This window comes from Geotrypetes seraphini, chromosome 11 (genome assembly GCF_902459505.1).
Source record: "Geotrypetes seraphini chromosome 11, aGeoSer1.1, whole genome shotgun sequence".
Lineage (NCBI taxonomy): Eukaryota > Metazoa > Chordata > Amphibia > Gymnophiona > Dermophiidae > Geotrypetes > Geotrypetes seraphini.
Window position 1 is genome coordinate 90211275 of NC_047094.1, and position 19021 is coordinate 90230295.

At 41.1% G+C, this 19021-nt stretch overlaps 1 protein-coding gene across 1 annotated transcript in view; it reads right to left on the reverse strand.

Moving 5' to 3' along the window:
• COL9A3 (collagen type IX alpha 3 chain) overlaps positions 1-9305 on the reverse strand; it is a 248740-nt gene extending 239435 nt beyond the window's left edge. Inside the window, exons 1-3 of the mRNA XM_033962849.1 lie at positions 9068-9305; positions 7890-7961; positions 861-896 (exon numbers count right to left, since the gene is read on the reverse strand). Coding sequence (XP_033818740.1) covers positions 861-896; positions 7890-7961; positions 9068-9133 — 174 coding nt within the window. The 5' untranslated portion in view covers positions 9134-9305. The remainder of the gene's footprint in view (positions 1-860; positions 897-7889; positions 7962-9067) is intronic.
• Positions 9306-19021: the final 9716 nt, after the last annotated feature.

Here is a 19021-nt window from a genome sequence, read left to right on the forward strand (position 1 = left end):
TCAACAATTATTATTATCCCTACTCTCCCACTTGATATACAATTAAAGTAAGACCTTAATGAACAATTCATAAAATCCCTAAATCAAATTTCAATTGTACTTCCTTCCCTCCCCTCCCCGGATGTGTATGTTTACCTGTCTATGAAATAAACTGTTATTCTTCTTTACAAAATTTAGCCAATGGCTCCCAAACATTCATAAAATTTTTATACTGTCCCTGTTGTATGGCCATGCAATGTTCCATTTTAAAGGTATAACATAGAGATTTCCACCAGAATGAGTAGTTCAATCTATCCCCATTTTTCCAGTTTCTTAAAATAAGTTAATAGCCCTTGAGGATTAGGATTTAAGTCTAAGGCCCTTCAGCAGGCTCGCTTGTCCAAGTTCACTCCTCATGGTTACAAATAGACCAAGTTTTCAGGGTGTCCCTAATGAATATGCATGAGGGAGATCTGCATACAATGGGTATGGTGGGCATGCAAATCTTCCCCATGCATATTCACTAGGGACACCCTGAAGACCTAGTCTGTTTGCAGCCCTCAAGGCCTGAACTTGGACAAGCCTGCCCTAGAGCATTCTCGGATATGTACAGATCCATCTGCAGTTCAGCCGACAGAATGACAAAATCCCTCAATGTTCCAAGTGAAAACTCTGAAAAAGGACAGGCGAGTACGAATGAATTGCTAGCAGGGTTTTATCTTGCTTGACGCTACCAGCGCCAGGCTGAATCTACTCAACTACATCTACAGATTACAAAGGTATAAGTACAAACGGGCCAAACTCTGACTTGACTCCATCCACAGTGGAAACCCATCCTACCACCTTACCATTGGTCTGCAGATAAATTGATAAATACTTACAGGAGTGCCAGGTAAGCCAGGAGGACCGGGTTCTCCCTAAAATAAAATAACCAGTTAGTTACATACAAATTAATTGCTTAATTAGGTATGAATTGGCACTAAACTGCAGTTACTTAGGCGCTATTCTATGACCCTAATGCTCAAAGCCCAACAATGAATCCAACAGCACCAGCTCCATACTGCTGGAACAGCACAGAAACATGCTCTAATGCTCAAAGCTAATGGCATTAATTATATGTGCACTGTATAAGAGAAAGCAAAGGGGAACATGCTTGGTGCATGCACAGATGAGTTTCCCAGTAAGTGTAGCCCTTGTGAGCATGTGCCAGGCAAACTTGAAAGTGAAGAACACATCAATGCTGCTCTTCTGCACCTTTAAAATACAGGTCTCCATATTCATGTGGGTTAGGGGCACAGTTCCCTCAGGAATATTAAAAATAGATGAATAACTTTAGGGCCCCCATGTCACCCCCCGTTCCTTAAATCACTTCACTGGCTCCCTATCCACCTTCACATTCAAGCTCCTATTGCTAATCTACAAGTGTGTTCATTTTGCTGCCCCTCAATAGCTCTCCTCTCTTCTCTCTCCTTATACACCTCCTAGAGAACGCCATTCCTCAGATATGCTACTCATAGCTGTACCCTTCTCCTCCACTGGTACACTAAAATTGTGTGGTGAGCCGGAAGTGAGACAAATGCATTTGCAAATGCAAGCAGTGTCTCACTTCCGGCTCACCACACAATTGTTTCCCACGTACTCACCTTTATAGGACCCCCAGGGACCCCTGAAGAAGACTTTTTGTCGAAACGCGGACCGTGTTGGGTCCTGTATCCCTAGCGGACTAGGTCCTTTAAGGCTCTTATGTGGATGATTTACTTTTATGTGGATGGAATTATTTTATGGATTATTTTAGTGTACCTTTGGAACTTTGACACTTTCAAATAAAAGTCCATTTAGGAACATCGTCACTCCACAGAGTTTTTTTTTGTTTTCTCTGGATTTTCTTCTTTGTGGATATTTTGGGGTCAATTCCTTTTGTTTTTCCCTTCTCCTCCACTGCCAATTCCAGACTTCGGTCCTTTCATCCGGCTGTCCCCTATGCTTGAGAATAAATTACCCGAGTTTGTCCACCAAGCCCCTTCCCTTTCCTTATTTACAAGCAGACTGAAAACCCACCCTTTTGATATAGCCTTCGATAGGGTTACCAGACGTCCGGATTTACCTGGACATGTTCTCTTTTTTAGATTTAGAGGGCATATCTTGGCGTCCGGATGGCTTTTCAAAACCTGGAACTTTGTCCGGGTTTTGAAAAGCTTTCAGCTTGGAGCGGCATCGGGAGGGCATCTATGTATGCAGGCGACATCATCATGTCACACCTGCACATGCACCAATGCCATCCCGACGCCACTCCGAACAAGTGAACAGGTGGAGGGGGCAGGGCTGGGGCATGACTCGGGCAGAACGAGGCGGAACTGGGAGGGCCTGGGGGCATGGCCATAGGTCCAGATTTTGCTTCCGTAAAATCTGGTAACCCCTACTTCCCACCAACCCAGCCAACAGATTAACCATTCCCCTTAACTGTATTCATGTCATCGTGTATGCCGTTTAGATTGTAAGCTCTTTCGAGCAGGGACTCTCTTCTTTGTAGCTCTGTACAGTGCTGCATATGTCTGGTAGCGCTATAGAAATAATTAATAGTAGTAGTAGTAGTACCTTTAAAGCCCTGGTGATCTAGCAGTGAAGGGGGGCAGGAATGATCTTCCTATGTTCCTGCCCAGTGCAGATCTGTTATCAGAAATGGCTGCCTCAAGTTCCCACATCGGTCTCGTGAGACTGTGGGAACTCACGAGACTGACGCGGGAACTTGAGGCAGCCATTTTTGATAGTTCATCTGCACAGGGCAGGAGCACTTTTTCCCCACTTCACTGCTATACCACCAGGGCTTTAAAGGTAAGCTGTGGAGGTGAGAGACTGCTTGTTTGGAGACTCACAAATAACCGAATTTGTGAATCCCTAAACTGCAAATATGGAGGGAGAGCTTTTCAACTTTTTTTTTTCACTTGAAAGACTTATATTAATCTTTGGACTCCTCTCTTTCCTTCTCTGCTCGGATCCAATGAATCACTAAAACCTAAACCTGTTGCTTGCTCCTCTATAATATTACCAAAATCCAACCTCTCTGAGCACACTGCCAACTCTTATCCATGCTCTCATCACCTCTTGTTTAGACTACTGCAATGTACTTCTCTCGGGCCTTCCGCTCAACCATCTCTCTCTCCTTCAATCCATTCAAAATGCTGTTGCACTACTCATATTCCACGAGAGCTGCCATATGTTTCTATAGTCTTCCACTTCAGGTCATTGAGGCCAGCAGCGTGCCAGATTTTAAGGCCAAATGGGATAGACATGTGGGATCTATTCGCAGAGATAGATAGGGAGGGTCATTGGGGTGGGCAGACTGGATGGGCCGTGGCCCTTATCTGCCGTCTATTTCTATACTAACATTACCCCTTTCTTCAAGTCACTTCATTGGCTCCCCATCCATTTCCGAATACAGTTCAAACTCCTCTGACTTACAAGTACATTCACTCTGTAGCCCCTCAATATCTCTCATCACTTATATCCCCCCTATGCTCCCTCCCCCTGTGAACTCCGTTCATCAGGTAAGTTCCTCTTATCTGTGCCCTTTTCCTCCACTGCCAACTCCAGATTTAGTCTCTTCTTTCTTGCCGTGCTGTATGCTTGGAACAGGCTGCCAGAGTCAATACGACATACTCAGTCTCTAGCAGTATTCAAATCCAAGCTAAAGTCCACTTTTTTGAAGTTGCTTTCAACTCTTGACTCCCACTCACAGTCAAATACCTATACCCATCGTATCATTCCTTCTACTAGAAATTCCCCAACCCTGAGATGTTCTGTCTGTCCATATTAGATTGTAAGCTCTTCTGAGCAGGGACCATCTATTGAATATTAAATGTACAGTGCTGATAATGCCTTTCAGCACTATAAAAATGATAAATAATAGTATTAATAGTACAGAAAACAGGAGCCAATTTGTTCTTTCACTTTTGTGTTTGCTTGGACTCACACACATTTGTTTTTCAGTATTGGACCTTAGGTTTGCACGGATTTCCTTCCATTTCTAAAATGAAAGACAGCCAGAAGATTTTAAAGGGAAAAATCACAAGATATCTTCTTTTAAAATTCACCAGCACCAACTCCAAGCTGGGTTTGCTTGTGCGATGTTCTCTGAGCACTGAAAGCGAATACCAAATGATCTAATTTACATCTGCCTTACTACATTTAAATACAATTTGTGGTCATCTCTAGTACACAAGCAGTTTCCTGCACTAGAACCCTCCGAGCATTCTGAGTAGATTAGTGCCAATTCTAGTTCAGCGCTCTTCTGCTCCATCAGCGCTAGGGGCCTGATGCTCAAAACCTATGTTTGCACCTAAATTGTGAAACGAATGTGGAAAAGGGCATGTGGTAGGACCAAGCTTTTAGAATACTGTCAATTAAACGTAATTGCTGCATTTAGGGGGTGAGCATTTACACCAGCCATAAAGCTAGCACAACTGTTCACACCTAAAGTTATGTGGGTAAATGTGAACTTATTTATAATGATAACTACACAATTAGTGCTACAAAATTCACTGGGACTAAATTCTAGATTTGGCGCCCCCCCCCCAAAAAAAAAAATGCTCAGCACTGTTCTGCAAATGGTGCTTAAAGTTAGGCGTGGTTTATAGAATAGTGCTTATACCCAGGATTCATACCTAACTTTAGGAGTGGCCATTTGCAACAAATGAAAAATGGCACAAATCCTCATGCCTGAATTAGGCACGGATACCCCTTATTCTATAACTAAGGGCTAGAATCAGTAAGCAAAACCGATTGGTTTGCGACCCCCTTAACGAGCAAATTTCCCTCCAGCCTGATTCACTTACCTCTCCTGTGATCCGCTTCAAATCCGTGCATGCAAATTGGACAGCAACGCGATTCACTACACAAAATTTCACATCTGACAGGGCTGGCCGATCAACGGAAGAAGCGACTGCTGGGGAGCAGTCGAAAACGTCCTTCCAACTCTCCTGTTCTATTGAAGCCCTGCTCTCTGCCCTGTCAGCCCCGATCTCCTGCAGCTCCGAACGCCTCCTGCAGCCCTGATCTGCTTGTTTTGATCTGCCTGTCCTGCTCTCGCGGTCCTGCACCCCTGGGCTTGTCTGCCCCGAATGCCTGCCTGACATGTCCGTCAGCATAGCATTGCTAGCAATTAGCATTTTGGTTGCCCTAACCAATGTCAGCAAAGGCCTATGAGAAATTATATCAATCTGACTCTGGAATATTGATGCAGATAGATCCTAAGTGCTCATGCACAGAATTCACATACAGAAAGCATCCAGGCAGACTGTTTCAAACGGCCCTAATTAAATCATGCTTAAAAGGTAACAAACGAACTTGCAGCTAAGAGGTGCTAAGAAGATGTGTTAATGTCTGATGCTTAGAATTGGCAGCTTAGGATATACAATGGATCCAGGTGCACAGTTATTGTCAGAGTCATACTGGAAATTACATTTGACTCCAGTCTATTCTTTTCCAGTCTAGCACACCTCACTTCCCTGCCTGGTCAGTAAAACTAACCATTGTTTCAGACAGTTTGCTAAGGATGGGGATGCTTAACTTCAATAGATTCTATTGAAGTTCAATAGAATTCAATATTTAATTCAATAGAATTCAAGATTCAATATTTAGAATAAGATTCCAAGCTATAAAAGCCCCCTCACAACATCACCCCTCTTCTTGCTCCTCTTGCTCTATCTCGGGAACCTGAAGCTTAGACCATCACCCCCATCCCCCTTTTCTCTCTCTGCCTCTCCCTGGAACTTCACGCTTCTCTCTGGACTCTGTAAGGCAGGGAAACTGCTTTGATCTCTCCTTAATTGTAATGTTTATGAAGATTGCTTTTCTGTAAGCCTATTTCTGGGTCTAAAAATAGAGGAGAGGGAGAGAGATGATGGGCAATGGGATTTAGGGAGGGAAGGAACAGAAAAGGAGAGAAGTTGGACACAAGGGTTAGTGTGGAGGGGGATAGAGATGCTGGCTAGAAGGGTAGTTGGGAAAAGAAAGGGAGAGATGGTGAACCCTGGGGTGGTGGGGAAGGAGGGAGAGATGCTGGATGATGTCCTTACAATGTCCTCTCTGCTCCCCCTGGCTCTGCTGCCTTCCCTCCAGTGCAAGCCCACGGGTTTAAAGTGGGGCTGCACGACGCAGTGCAGCCCCGCTTTAAACCCACAGGCTCGCACTGAAGGAGGGAAGAGGCTGCTGCATGGAAGCAGGAGAGTCGGGCCCAAACATGCCCGCCTGCCCTAAAACGTCTGTCCCAACTGCCTATGCAAGCCCGTGGGTTTAACCTGAAGTGGGTTAAACCCACGGGCTGCAAAAGTTTAAAGTTAAAAAAATTGTCGTGGCTGTGGTCTGCGCATGTGCATTGATCGCCCATGAGCAAGCCGTGCAGGCAGATGGGGGGCGTTCCTCCGATTGCCCCATCTGCATATTTTTGATTCCTGAATTTGTTGGACCTGGGCCTGATCAGGCAGGTTAGTGAATCCTGGCCTAAATACATAAATCCAAGCAACACCTCAAATCTGCCCATGACCCTCCCATTTCTAAGACTTTTTTTTTATTTCCACCTAAATTTACATGTGCAAACTTTAATTAATTAGTGCCAATAATTGCTCATTAACCCCCCTTCCTTTTATGAAGCCATGTTAGGCTTCACCAGCTGTGGCGGTTATAGCTCCAATGCTCATAAAATTCCTATGAGCGCTGGAGTTAAAACCGCCGTGGCCGGTGATTATAAAACGTAACATGGCTTCATAAAAGGAGGCTTAAGATCTTAATTATTGGCATTAATTGGTTTGTTATTCTATTACATTGTGCACTCAAATTGAGCACACCCAAATTTGCACACCCAATTTTTAGTTTTATAGAATTTAGGGGGTCATGTATATATGAGCTAATTGCACCTGGTTTTTAATGGGACATTAGTTTATTACACAATAAATGTGCTATATCAAATAAATGTAACTACAACCATAACCTTAGTTGACTTATAGAGAACTACCCTCATCGTGGATATGTCCCACATTAAAAGAAAAAAAAAAAAAACCCTGAAGATTTTGATTAGGTTTCTGAGCTGCTGCTGCTTCATCATGTGGCTTCATTCTGAAGGTAAAGCTCCAGTTCTTTACATCCACAGATACTTCAGGTTTTTAGGACAATGGCAGTGAATATCAGATTTATGCATGCTTGTTATACATCTGCACAGAGCAATATGAGGATTCAGAGGGGAAATATCCTTTTAGAGGTAGGAGGCAAAATCAGGCTGAGCATCAGCAAATTATATAGAAACACAGCTGTATGAAATGTTATTTTTGTTTTTGTAAAGAAACAATTTTCCTGCTCCTCCTAACCTGCCTGAAAGTTTGGGGATTGCTTTTTTTTCAAGGAAAAGTGGAAATAAAGGTCTTCTCACAGACTCTTTGGTGGGATAATACTGATTAAGAGAAGTCTTCTGCACAGAACACTATTGCCTTTATAGCCAGGTTCACCACAAAGATTTCTGTCAGTAGATGAAACCTGAGCTCAGCAGAGGACTGAGAACATTTGTCTCTTCTCAGGCCCTCCTCTGCTGCTGGAAGGGGCTGCAAGCAATAATAGCAAGCATTCTATTTTAGCACATTAGGGCTGTTACTACATTATAGTGCATTTCCTTTGCTTCATTTCCCCCGAAATTCCTCTTTAAAAAAAGTCAGCATTCTCCTCCGCTGGCCTTATTCCTGCATTTTACTCCTGGAAAAAGACATATTTAGAGATGTACCCAAAACTGTCTTTCTTGGGCTCTCCACCTCTATGGGGGTTCTTCACTCTTAGTTTGCTCCAGGTGTCCCCTCCAATCCATTTCCCACTCCTTGGTGCCTAATGTTTCTCCCGCCTCCCTCCACATTCAAATTCCTCCCACCTACATCTATGCCATCCTTGCCAGGTGCTCCAGGGGGTCCTGGAGGTCCAAGAGGGCCATGGGGTCCAGCTCTGAGCTAGAGAGAAAAGAAAAGTAACATGATCATAACACAGAAGAGAACAGAATAAGATTATTAGCATGGTTACTCATCTTTGACCAGGAGTGACAAGTCATTACAGGAGGCTACAATAGTAAAGAAAAGCTATCCAGTCTAAAACAATCACTGAGAAATCACAAAACAGGTAAGGCCTTAGGACACAGTTAAGGACAAGATAACATTTCTCTGCATTCATTATCTGCATCCATTCCTTAGATCCAAAGGTCAGTCCTCTGTATGCATCCCCCCCTTTAATTATTACATCTTCTCCTGGCCTAAACACAAGCCATGGTTTGTACCTAAAAGTAACAGTAGATCTGATAAAAGGGATTTCTTGTTCTACCCAATACTAAGAGTATTTAAGTTTGAAAACTTCAGTTTTGCTGATGACTATTTGAATCCAGCAATCTGTAAAACTAAGAACAAAGGTTCACTTGTCCCTCTGTCCTCACATCAGCTCACACTTCACAGCAGGAAATAAATTCCAGGACCAGCAGCCAGCCTTTAGCAAAATAAACGGGAGCAGACCCTCTTTAGCATGGAACTTGACCTGGAGAGCTGATGCTCAACTCTTGCTAACATTTGCAACCAGACTTTTGCGGAAATTACAAACCACATTTGTAGCTTTCTCAAAAGCATGAGCAGACTGATTTTAAAATGTTCATAGGCTTACCCCCCCCCCCCTCAAAAATAAATAAATAAAATTAAAATCCAATAATTAACTTGTCAAAAAGTGGCCCTAAGCTGAAAAAGCAGTTAAGGAGCACTGAATCCTTTTTCATCGTGCCAAGATATAAACCATAAAACAATGTTTTCTAAAGCCATTTACCTTCATTTTTTGGCTTATAAAAACAAAAGCTATGTACATACACTGAGGAAGGGTAGTGCTCTAACACATGAATTATACAGATAGCATCTAGTTAACTAAGCTTTTTATTCCATTGCATTTCATGTATTTTTACAGAATAAAATCAAACTAGTTAATGAAAGTACATTTGGGATTCAGACCTTTAAGTGGAAAGCAGCAGATTCATAAGTTTACTAGCAGAACTTCCCACCATTAACTGCTACAGAAAGCAACTTACCTGAGCCAAAGAGGTGACTAATAGGTGTGAAAGTAAAAGCAACCCAAGAATTGAAAATCTGATCATGGTTCTTCTGCGTTTCCCAGTTTCACGCCCGCCTGTTAGTTTCAAGGGATTCTTCCCTCACCTCTCAAGACTTAAAATTTCTGAAAGTGTCTGACTGTAGGGGCTGAGCAAGCAGTAGGATTCAGGACTGGGAGAGGAGGAGGGAGGCTAGTCAGCTATCAAAGGAGCTACACATTCCCACCAGTGACTGGCAGCTGAGCCCCAGCACTGGAAGCAAAGAGGAGTCAGAATAGGCACAGAGGAATAAGGTCAGATTGTGACAAAGGTATATTAAGAAAGCAACTTTAATAGGATGGTTTTGCTTTCCTATGAGAACTTCTATCTGGGTGGATAAAGATCTTAGTAATGGATTCCAAATCCTAGAAATGTAGGTGTACATTTATAGGGGGGGGGGGGGAAGGCCATTATCTCTTATTTTTAGAACAGTTTTCCTTTATTCTTCTGTCTGTTCATTGTTTCTGGCACAATCAGTTTCGCAGTTACCTAATCAATATATTGTTGTTGGACATTTTAATAACCAAACATTGTAACAATAACTCTATGGAAATTGAAGTCCACCCTGACAGGCACCTTTCACAAACTTTTTTCATTTGAGGAGCATTTTCACTTTAGCACACAGATACGCCACAGGGTACGCTTGCATTAAAACTCTGAGTGGGGTTCCCTGAGGAAGACAATGAAACATGGTCCATGTTAGGACCCTAAAAGACCAATGTTTTTCAGTTAATTTTTTTGTAAAGCCTTTTGAAAATTAGAGTTTGAGCAGTTTATTTAAAGAGTTCAAAATATATACCGTATTTTTTGCTCCATAAGACACACCTGACCATAAGATGCACCCTAGATTTAGAGGGGGAAAAACCAAGAAAAAAATATTCTGAACCAAATTGTGCCTCTGAACCCAGCCCCCTAGAAAAAGACAAATATATTGCAGCAGATTTTGATAACTAAATTGAAATCCTAGTTCTCTTTCCTTCCTTACTTCCTCAGGCCCAACAATTGTCTTTCTATTCCCTCCCTCCCTCCTTCCTTCCTATGTCCCGAGTTCTTGCTCCCTACCCGCCTTTGTCCTTCCTGCAACAAAGCCTGTCTACCTGCCTTCCTTCCTGCCGCACCGATTCCTCCTCCCTGGTTCGCAGCTCACCCACTGCTGCTGCAACTCCACAAAGCCTGCCTTCCTCCCTGCTGCACTGATTCCTCCTCCCTGGTCCGCCAACAGGCACTGTCACCACTGCAAAATGACCCCTTCCTCCCCTGGAACCAGACTTTTTAGCAGCGCCATAAGGAGCACAAAAAACCCTTTCACCAAACCCTGGTAAACCCCAACCTACCAACACCCCACTACCCCAAATAACCAGAGGCTCACATCCCAGGCCGTGCCCCACCAGTGCCACTATCACACCCGCACCAAGCTACACACACACACCCTTGAATGTGCCATAGGAACGGGCTGTCACGATCCTCAAGGCCACACTGCAGGAACTGGAGCAATGCCGACGTTTCAGGAGCCTGAAGTAGTGCTGCCCGATTCAGGAAAAAAATTTCAATTCGATTCAGCCTATTGAATTGGTTTTTCGATTCGATTTTCCTTCCCAATTGGGTGGGTTTATTTTACAGCCTCTTTGCCTTCTCCTAACCTCTCTCTGTTAAATCCTAGCTCACGTTTGCGGTCTAACACCATCTCTGGCAGGATACACATTTCAAATCTGACAAATTGTAATCACAAAACAAAAAATAAAATTATTTTTCCTACCTTTTGTTATCTGGTTATTATTCAAATCTTGTTGGTTCCAGGCTCTGGTGGTCTTCTGATAACTTGCTTGCCATGGTCTCCTTCTTTCTCCGTGCTAACCATCCACCTGCCATCTCTGTCCTCTGGCATCTTTCCTTTTTTTCGTCTCCCTCCACAGATTCACCTTTTCTTAACTACCTTTTCATCCAGCATCTCTCCCTCCTTCCCTACCACCCCAGGGTCCACCATCTCTCCCTTTCTTTTCTCAACTACCCTCCTATCCAGTATCTCTATCCCCCCTCCACACCATCCCTTGTGTCCAACTTCTCTCCCTTTATGTTCCTTCCCTCCCTAAATCCCATTGTCCATCATCTCTCTTCTTGCCTCTATTTTTAGACCCATTATTTCTTCCCCCAAAGTCCAGCATATGCACGTCTTTGAACCCCCCCTTCCATCTACCTTTGAAGAGTAGCCTACACAGAAGATCACGGCATTAGCGATGTCTGCAAACAGCTTCGGAGCTGTTTCCTCTGCCACAGTCCCGCCCCTCCTCTGGCATCAGAGGAGGGGCGGGACCACGGCAGAGTTAACATCTCCGAAGCTGTTTGCAGACATCACTAACGCTGAGATTTTCTGTGCAGGTACTCTTCAAAGGTAAACGAGTGCAGGGAAGCCAGATACCAAGGGGTGGGGGGGGACTAGACAGCAGCACTTCGCAACTGACCCTCCACCCTCAGCCTCTAATGCAGGTGCGGCAGTGGCCGGCCAACAAGAGCAGTGCTGCCGCTCCTGCTTTAGGGGGCGAGGGGGGAGGGTCAGCCAAATCGGGAAGCCGATTTTTTGTTATTTTAAATTGATTCGAATCGATTCACCCAAAGTGAATCGGTGAACCGATTCGAATCATGAATCGGGCAGCACTAGCCTGAAGATCCCTCGACGGAAGTCCAAAAAGTCGGCTCCTCTGAACAAAACGAGGCTCCTGCACTTCTGAACTGCAGCACACTCAGCTCCTGCATTCCTGGACTGCAGCGGACTCAACACGCACACCCGATGCCGCTGCTGACACAGCAAAGTGGCTGAGTCCTGCTGGCCCAACTCCATGAAGGGCCAGCGGTGTGCAATTGGGCCCACAAGCCTTCTCCCGATGTCAATTCTGATGTTGGAGATAAGGTCCAGGCCAATGATTGGCTGGCCCGGATCTTCTCTACGACGTCAGAATTGACGTCAGGGCAAGACTTGTGGGCTCGATTGCATGCCGCCAGCCCTTCTCTTCCTTTCTTGCAGTGGGAGCAGGTAAGAGGGTGGCGGGGGAGGGCCACAAGAAGCAGCAAATCAAGTGCGTCTTATGGAGTGAAAAATATGGTATATGCAATGATTGGTTAGAAAGACTGCTCTTCTTGAGTTTCAACATTTCATGGAGCCTCCAGGTCTCTGAGCATATCAAACATCCCCTCACTCATAGTTTATTTTGATGTTTTTGAGTTTTCAGTTTAAACAATTATTATTTTTGATCAGAGAAGGGCATATATATATATATATATATATATATATATATATATATATATATATATATATATATATATATATATATAAAAATATATTTGGACTTTCCCTTCTTATACATTTAAGTTAGGCACCTTTCACAGGCAGACTTAGCAGGGAGCAACTGCCCTGGAAGTCCATGCCTGCCTAAACCTGAAGGAGATACAGTCTTCTTGGTAGGTTTTGGAGCTAGGTTCTCTAGGCTGGCAGAACCCATCCCATCAGTTCTTGAGATTGTGGCCACTTAGACATTTTATGATAGGTGGGGTATCAAGACTGAAATAAACTTGGAAACTTGGAAAGACAGTAGAGCAGATCCTGTGGCAGCATGAAATGAATAAAAATACTAGTCTGTCCCCTAGCACCTTGCTTTCTACCCCCACCCCATGTTGCCCTAGCTAAATCTCTAAACTCACAATGCACTGTAGTTGAAAAAGTGAATATAACGGTCTACTGTAAGGTATGGCAGCACATGTAACTCAGTGTTTTAGGAGCATAATGCTTTTGAGAAACTATGTATTGTGTGTCCATCTCCCCTCCCCTCGAGCATTAAGTAACAAAAACCTAACTTGACTGACAAAAGTAATTTAATATTAACATAATATGATTTATAGCAGGTCATATGAACAGAAAGAAAAAGAAACTTTGAATATTCCATGAAAGCAATAACTCAAATGCAAACATCAAACACAGGTACACTGCATAAGGAAAATCACAACAGCATGCATCCATCAAAATGCACAGCATGGTCATGTGAGCCTTTCCTTCCGTTATGCAAAAACAAGATTTATTTTTAAATAAGTTATAAAAACAAGTTTAACAAGGGAATTATTCTAATCAGAAGTGTTTTTGATGTTCTGCAGTGAGGTGAGGGGTATGTGATTCTACTGTAGTTTAAACCCCACCTTCCTTAAGAGGAGATCCTGAGAACTAGTCTGCAGCCCACCTTCCTGACATTACCCCAAAAATACTTAAGGAATACAGAGGTAGCCAATGTTTCCCTCAATCACTACCCATGCACTTTTGAAAGGGTCATGACTGGAAGACAGGCCCAGGGCTACAAGGAAGGAGGGAAGAGTCCAAGGGCCTACATGCTCTCACTAACCTGCTTTTACTACTAACTTGGGGCTAGATTCACTAAGCTCATCGATCGTATCCCGACCAGTTTGTGAGCATTTCCCGACCCACTAACCTTCTGGCCGATCAATCTCCCACCCGATCTGCCCGTGCAAATGAGGGGAAATGGCATGCATAAGTAGGAAGGCAGCGATTCACTAAACAGAAGGAACACCGATTGGGCTTGCTGATCCAAAATGAAGCGACTGCTGAGGAACAGTTGCTTATTGTCCCTGCCGGCTCTCCTGCTCTCTTTCACCCTGAAATCCCAGTAAATCCCCCATATATTCTGCAAAAAGTGCAGTGCGAGCCTGTGGTTTTAACCCGCGGTTTTAACGGCGTGTTCTGTTCCACAATCTGGCTGTAAGCGTGTTCTGTTCCATATAATCTGGCTGCACCTAGGCCAAATTGAAATGATTCCTTATTGATGTCCACTCGTAGGGCCAGCTAAACTGCAGCCACTGCTCCCCCCCTGACCTCGCTTGTGCTAAGAGCTAGCGCATGCGCAAATCGCATCTACAACCAATAAGGATGATCTGCGAATTGCGTCTCAATCGCTGTAGGGCGTGCGTCCGATCACATCATTTGCATGCTGAAGCTGTTGTGAATTGGTCGCTCGGCAAGACTCAGCCATGGATCACCCAACAATGGTGAGTTTAGTGAATCTAGGCCTTAGTTCTTTTAAAGAGACTACTTCAGAACCCTAAAGTCAAAACGAAGATGAAAAAGTGAGGCAACTTGGAATCTCCCAAAACAGATATCAATCTCACTAGTAAAGAATTGATTGTAGAGAGGCTCAAAGATATATATCACTATGATACGAATTGTCATTAAGGCCTTCAATAAAATGATAGCAGAAATGCTACATCCATAAATTGGTATATTTGCTGTTGTATGAAATCGTTATCTAATGAAAAAATAACAAAAACAGCAGCTTGTATATTATTTACTTATCCTTTAATGCAGTGTCTCTAGCATGCCCCGACGGGACCCGTTTCACCCAAACAAAAGCAAGAAGGAGGAGGTTACAACAAGTGAAGACCAACAACCAGATCACAAACCAAACAAGTGCAGTGGTAGTAAATATTAATAGAGATTTAACATCTGCAGAGTTATCACTTTTCTCTAAAGGACTTTCCTTTGTTCCTACGAAATCTTTTGATGATTTTCAATTCAACATTGACTTAGAAAAATTCACTAGAAAGCTACATTTAAGAACATTTTTTTTTGGTAAAGAAAATAAAGAGGACCATACTATTTTAAAACCGAAATCTAATTGGTATACTTCAACACCTTTAGATGAAAATATTAATATCTTAACAGAATGTGTAATCAAAGAAATCGAGAGAAATAAGCCTAAGTACTTTCAAAGACATAATTTAAATAAAGAAGAAAATGAAACAACAAGGTTATATTAAAAAATTTAATAAAATATGGGGACCATTGACAAATTATTCTATTGATCAGATATAATAACACATGTATAGAACATATAGAAGGGGTAGGGAGGGAAAACTATTGTAATATTAATATGATATAAAATTCTGATAAAGGGTTTATTTAATTCACATTGTAAGAACATTTAATAATAATTTCAAGTGTTTTTTCATAATTGAATGTATTACATGTATTTCACTTGATGTAAGAATTTAAAAAAAGAATAAAAAATATTTAAAAAAAAAAAAAAAAAAGAAGAAGAAAATGAAGCTCTTATGAATTTAAGTCATGATTCCAATATCATTATACGCAGAGCAAAGGAAGGGCAGTAGTACAAAATAAAACGGATTATTATAAAGAAATAGAAAATCAGCTGATGGACAAGGATGTCTATCATAGACCAAGTTTAGATCCAACAAAACACCTTATTAGTAAGATTAAAAGAATAATAACAGAAGGAAATGAACAAGGTTTTTTAACAAAGAGAGACAAAAGATACTTATTGAATGAATATCCTATTACACCAATATTTTATACTCTACCTAAAATCCACAAGAATAAAGAGAAACTACCAGAACGACCTATCATGTCTTCGAAAGGATCAGTGCTAGAACCACTAGCCTGTTTTGTGAATTACTTTCTCAATCCGTTGGTTGAAAATAGCCCCTCTTACATTAAAGATACAAGTCATGTATTGAACTTGTTATCAGAGATAACTTGTTATCAGAGATAAAAGAGGACTTTCCGTTCATCATGGTCTCTTTTGGTGTGGTATCTTTATATACATTTATACCGCAAAATGAAGCGATAGTGGTAGTGAAAGAAAATTTAGAAAAAGAGAAAGACCACATCAAATCCCTACTGATTTTCTAATGCAATTAACAACTATTGCAATGAAAGAGAACTATTTTCTATATAATGATGACTATTATATACAAAAAAGAGGAGTGGCAATGGGAGCCACTTTTGCTCCCTCCATAGCAAATTTATACATGACTAAATTTGAATTAGAGTGGGTAAAAAAATTCACCTTTTGCACAACATATTTATTTTTGGCGAAGATTTATAGATAACATCATTATGTTATGGCAAGGTCCTGAAAGCTTATTAATAAGTTTTTCTAACTGGCTTAATTCTTGTGATGATAACCTGAAATTTACCATGACAGATTCAGCCACAAAATTAAATTTTTTGGATTAGAAGATAATACAAGTTAAGGATGGTTTTAAAACAGATGTGTACATTAAGGAAATGGATAGGAATACGTTTTTAGTGTATGACAGTAATCATCCAGGCAAACTAAAAAATAGCCTTCCATACTCACAATTCCTTAGACTGAAAAGAAATTGTTCTGATGATAAGAATTTTAAAAAACAAGGAAATATTTTAGAGAAAAACTATTGGACAGAGGATATCCTAGAAGTGTAATTAAAAAAGCATTTAAAAGAGCCAAATACTGCAATAGAGATTGGCTATTATTGAACAAGAAAAAAGAAAAAGAAAATGAAGATACGATGATTTGTGTTATTAGATATAACGGATTAAGTAATTTAATTACTACTACTTTACATAAATATTGGGACATTATTACGATACATCCAGTAATAGTAATGAAAGATCTGAATTTGAGGATAGCCTTCTCAAGAGAGAAAAATTTAAAATAAATTTTTAAAAGTGGAGAAAATCTTTCTGGGAAGAAAAAAGAAACTTTACCACAAGGCTTTTTTAAATGCCAGACATGCAATATTTGTGAGATATGCCTGCAAACAAAATCTTTCAGGAATCCAAAAGACAATAAAGATCACAAAATCAGTCATTTTCTAAATTGTATATCATCGTTTGTAATATATCTGGTTATCTGTCCTTGCAACAAGATATATGTCGGAATGACCACCAGAGCCTTTAAAACCAGGATGTCTGAACACAGATCTAACATCAAATGCTCCAAAATCTCTGAACCTATAGTGGAACATTGCATTCAACAGCAACATAAGTTTGAAAATCTGTGATGCTTAGCAGTGGACCATGTAACACCAGATAAGAGGAGGAAATAGAAGAAACAAGTTGCTTCAAAAAGAAACCAAATGGATCTTTATATTAAACACGATAGAACCAAATGGACTAAATGCAGATATTGATTGGAAACCTTATATATAACCATCCAACATTTTTATTGAGATAAGGAACTGTATATGAACTTGATTTCACATTCGGCACTTATATTTATATTCAGCATGGAGATGATGATGTTTGTTGAACATAGTTTTATTATATTGAATCAACTACATTCTATGATAGAATAATATGATGATGGCCAACCTTACTATTACCCCACTATTAAAATCCTTGGAGTCATCCTGGACCACTGACTTACTTTCAAAGTCCACATCAATGCTCAGATTAAAAAATGTTTTGGTACCCTCTGGAAACTCCGTACCATCAAACACTACTTTGATTTCCTCTCATTCCGATTACTGGTCCAGTCACTAATCCTGAGTATCCTAGACTACTGCAATATCATCTACCTAGGTTCATTTAAAAAAACCATCAAACGCTTAAGACTCATTCAGACTCATCTACAATCTCAAAAAATCAGACCCCTCAAAAAAGCCCCTTCTACAAAAAACTGCACTGGCTGCCAATGGAGGCAAGGATTATCTTCAAATTTGCTTAACTCTGCTTCAAAACTCTAACAGGCTAGTCTCCAATCTATCTGTCAGATCACTTTGCCCGTCCTGGCCCCACCCGCACGCGTAACGCCCACTTGTTTGCCTTCCCGTCCCTAAAGTGCTGCATCTACAAGAGATTCCTTGACAGATCCCTGGCGTTCCAGGCAGGCAAATGGACCAAATGTCTTTCCACTCTCATCTCTAATTCTCCCTCCTACCAAACTTTCAGGAAATCAATCAAAACTTATCTCTTTGACAAATATCTCTGATTCCCGCCCTCCTTGCAACTCTACCTTTAACTATGCCGTGTTCCTCCCACCTACCTGCACCTCCTAACTACCTGCACCTCCTACCTAACTGCACCCAACTTCCTAAGCTACGCTAATTGACTTGTTTATAACCTCGCTATCTCCTTCTTGCCTGCTCCCGACTTGCTAAGCTACATTGATTGATTGACTTATTTGTAACTTCGCTGTAGATGTACAGTCTCTTGCCATGTAAAACGCTCTGAACTATTCTGGTACTGCGGTATACAAAAATAAAGTTATTATTATTATTATTACTTCAGCGTATGCTTCACTACTAAGTATGACTAGCGCTCTATTTTTGATCACATCAATATAAGAGCGGAGGCATAAGCTGCTTTGGGATATTGAAGATCTGATAAATAAATTTTATATATTTTTTGGGGATTCGTGCCTATAATTTATTTATTGCGCTTGTGTTAAAGATTACAAATAACGTCTGATGTCATAGTAGATACGCTGAATACGCTGAACACGCATAGGACGTAAAGCACGTTCATTTTTAAATTTACGCCAGTGTTCATCGATATAAAATAGGGCAAATAACACACGGTTCACGCCTAGCTGCTCTAGCCCCTAAGCTGAGAGGACGCTGAAATAAGGTTGGTTTATTGAATGAGCTGTCTCTCTTTACATTTCTATTTTTCTAGAATGGAAGTTTAAATCTTGAATTAGAGTCTATGGGAATGGATAGTGTTGTTTATTTTAATCGCTTGAGAATAGAAACGTGAAGATTTGTTTTAACGATTTTTATTAATGATTAGATTGAATTGATGAGCTTTTCACGGTTTCTTGTTTAAATTTAAAATCTGGTAGTTCTAGTGAGTTGAATTTATGATATAAATCACTAGATCCATTTGATTTAATTTGAGATAATGTAAGGGAACACTATTCCTGCAAGTAATTTATAGCTATATGAGACAATATGAAACTAGCACAATAAAAATATAGGTTGCCTTGTTGGGTTCAACATGTTGTGATGGTTATTATGATCGAGAGAGGTTTCTATATGAAGTATTTTAAAATATGAGTGTTATGAGTAATTATGTGTGGTTAGGAAAAGCACTTTGAATTTATAGATTAATTCATA